This window comes from Cornus florida, unplaced genomic scaffold (genome assembly GCF_030987335.1).
Source record: "Cornus florida cultivar Cherokee Brave unplaced genomic scaffold, ASM3098733v1 CherokeeBrave_3.0.0_Hap2_Chr05, whole genome shotgun sequence".
NCBI lineage: Eukaryota > Viridiplantae > Streptophyta > Magnoliopsida > Cornales > Cornaceae > Cornus > Cornus florida.
Window position 1 is genome coordinate 95016344 of NW_026775575.1, and position 3148 is coordinate 95019491.

The 3148-nt window shown below is 36.2% G+C and overlaps 1 protein-coding gene across 1 annotated transcript; it reads left to right on the forward strand.

Moving 5' to 3' along the window:
* The first annotated feature begins 933 nt into the window (after positions 1–933).
* On the forward strand, positions 934–2928 carry LOC132309759 (uncharacterized). Its single transcript, XM_059808044.1, has one exon. The coding sequence runs from the start codon at positions 934–936 to the stop codon at positions 2926–2928; it is 1995 nt and encodes a 664-aa protein (XP_059664027.1).
* The last annotated feature ends 220 nt before the right edge of the window (positions 2929–3148 follow it).

A 3148-nucleotide genomic window follows, 5' to 3' on the forward strand; every position in this document is an offset into this window, starting at 1 on the left:
CAAAGATATATCAGATTAGGTAAAATATGTTCTCAAGCAATTGTTGTTTCACGCTATTATTTTCGTTCATCTTTTCAAGTTATAATATGAAAATTTACATAAAAGAAATATACAAATTTATTTATAGTAAGCTGTGGTGGTAGATTCTTTTCTTGAGACTTTTCTTATTATTTGATCATAATTTATTTGTCTTAATTATTTATTTTATTTTTAGTTCATTAGAAAAAAATTATTAAAATGTTTTAAAGTTATTCTTCTTTAAATTTTGATTTGCCGGGGATCGAACCCGGGTGACAGGCGGGAATACTTACCACTATACTACAACGACGATGGGAATGAGATGGAGCAGTAACAGCCTCCTTCGTGGTCGATCTTTAATGCTTATGCTTCTCTCGGCGACTCCCACTGAGAATATAAATAAAACACCAATCAATAAGCAACAAATGAAGAACAAGGCACTGTGATTTTGTATAAGGCAGTTAGATTGTGGAATTGTTTTTTTATTTTTTATTTTTTTTTATCAAAGGTCAACCACAGAAGGAGAAAGAAAAGTAAAAGAAAATTAAGGAAAGAAAAAAAAATAATAAAATAAAACAAATAAAAAATCAAATAACACTAAACTATTGAACGGATCAATAAATGAAGCTGAAGCAATATATATATATATATATATATATATATATTTAACGGCTACTCCTACAGAGAAGATGATGGAACATAAAGAAAAAGAAGATAGAACAAAAAGAAAATAAAAAGAAAAGTAAAATAAAATAAATAAAAAAAGAGAAAGAAAAAAAAATAACTGAATTATCTTGTGTGTTTATGCCCAAGTGGTTGCGGGTTAACAAACATTTAATCCGTTGTTTTACTGATCCTTCACTCATTGAGTTAGAAAAACCCCTCCTGCTCTCTTCAACCACTCATCAATTTCCAATGGCTGAATCTAAGACTTTGAATGATTACTTTGCACCCATCACAGCCAACCCACCCAATTGCATAGTTCTCCCTACAACTGAAGCACCCCAGTTTGAGATTAGACCTGCTACTATCCACCTTTTACCCAAATTTCATGGCTTTGAAAGTGAGCAACCCGATATCCATTTAGGAAAGTTCTTAACTATTTGCAACACTTTTAAAAGCCAGAATTTGAATGAAGAGGGTGTCAAATTGCGTCTCTTTCCTCTATCCCTAGAAGATAAGGTTGCCTCATGGTTAAATTCCATTTCTCCAAATTCTATTCGATCATGGAATGAACTTGCAAAGAAATTCATGAACAAATTTTACCCCATGCAAAAGACAGAGTCAATGAGAGGTTCCATTAGTAATTTTAGAGGGAAAAATGAGGAACAATTTCACCAAATTTGGGAGCGTTTTCATGATTTAATTCTTAAATGCCCACACCATGGCTTTGATAAAGCCCAACTAGTTCAATTTTTCTATAAGGGGCTTTCACCTATAAACCGCACCATAATCGAGTCTATGAACCAAGGTAAATTCAAGGCCCAAACCCCTGACCAAGCCTACACATTCTTAGAGGAACTAGCTGAGAATGCCCAAAATTGGAATTCAAATACTGATGAATTTTCTAGGAATGACCAAACCAATAAAACATCTTCTTGGTATGAGATCAAACCAAAAAATGAATTAAAATCTGTGATGCATAGTCTAACTGAAGGAGTAAAAAACTTGACCAAAAAATTCGATACTTTTGCACTCATGTCCACAAATGCACAATGCAATGTGTGTTCTAGTTCATCTCATCCTAGTGAAGCATGTCCTGTCTATTCTACCTCTGAACCTTCAGATGCTCAAGTGTGTGCCTTTAATACCTATAGGAGACCGACGACTAATACCTTTAGCCAAACTTACCATCCTGATACTAGAAACCATTCTAATTTTTCTTGGCGACAAAATTTGCCTCCCCAAAACTTAGGTGGTCATCCCGGTTTCCAAGGTAATTCCAATAGGCAACCCCAATCTCAAGGTTTGCTCGTTCCTCAAAGTCAGTTCCCACCAAACACCCAGTTGAGTAACAATCGTGATCTCGCACTTGATCCCATGAGCAATTATGTTCCTCCTGTCCCACAGAACCAACATGTTTCCAACTATGAGGACACTCTGAAGATGCTTGCCCTTAATCTCAACCAATCAAATAAGCAATCTACTCAGAGAATTCAAAAGCTAGAAAGTCGCTTTGACCTTTTGACTCAGAACCAACTGCAATTCCAACAGTCCATGCAAAATCAGTTGAGTCAACTCACTTCCGTTTTGTCTGAACGACAAAGAGGTACCTTGCCTAGCCAACCTAAAATCAACCCTCAAGCCAAAGGGGTTCATCACATTGAAACTTCCTCTTCCACTGACCAATCCAATGGCCATGTGAATTCCATCATCACGCTTAGGTCAGGGAAACAAATTGATAATAAGGTTGAGCTACCCACCCAACATGAACATGAACCATCCGAGTCTCGTGCATTAAACCCTTCAAAAGCTAAAAAAGACCAAAATTCTCAAATTAATAATCCTACTCTTCCGCCTTATGTTCCACCTGTACCTTTCCCTTCTCGACTAGTTAACAATAAAAAGGATTCGCAATACAGTGAGATCTCAGAAATTTTTCAAAATCTTCAGATTAATATTCCATTTCTCACTGCCATTAAGCAAATTCCTTCTTATGCAAAGTTCATCAAAGACTTAGTCAATAGGAAAACCCACATCCCAAAGGAAGCCTTCATAGCCCAACATTGTTCCTCATTCTTACAAAACCAAGCTATAGTCAAACATAAAGACCCTGGTAGTCCGACTATCACTTGTAGGATTGGCGACACTTTTGCTGATCAGGCCCTGTTAGATTTACAGTGTGAACTTGTTACCTTATTCTGTGTACCAAGAGTTAGGATTAAACAATTTGAGGAAAACCGATGTTAAAATCCAATTAGCTGATCGATCAGTTAAAATTCCAAGGGGTATCATTGAGGATGTGATTGTCAAAATGGCCGATTTTTATTATCCCGTCGACTTCATTGTTTTAGACACCCAACCTACTCAAGGTAAACAGATTCCCATCATTTTAGGTCGCCCATTCTTAGCTACCGCCAATGCATTGATCAATTGTAGAAATGGGAACATGACCTTAACCTTTGGAAAT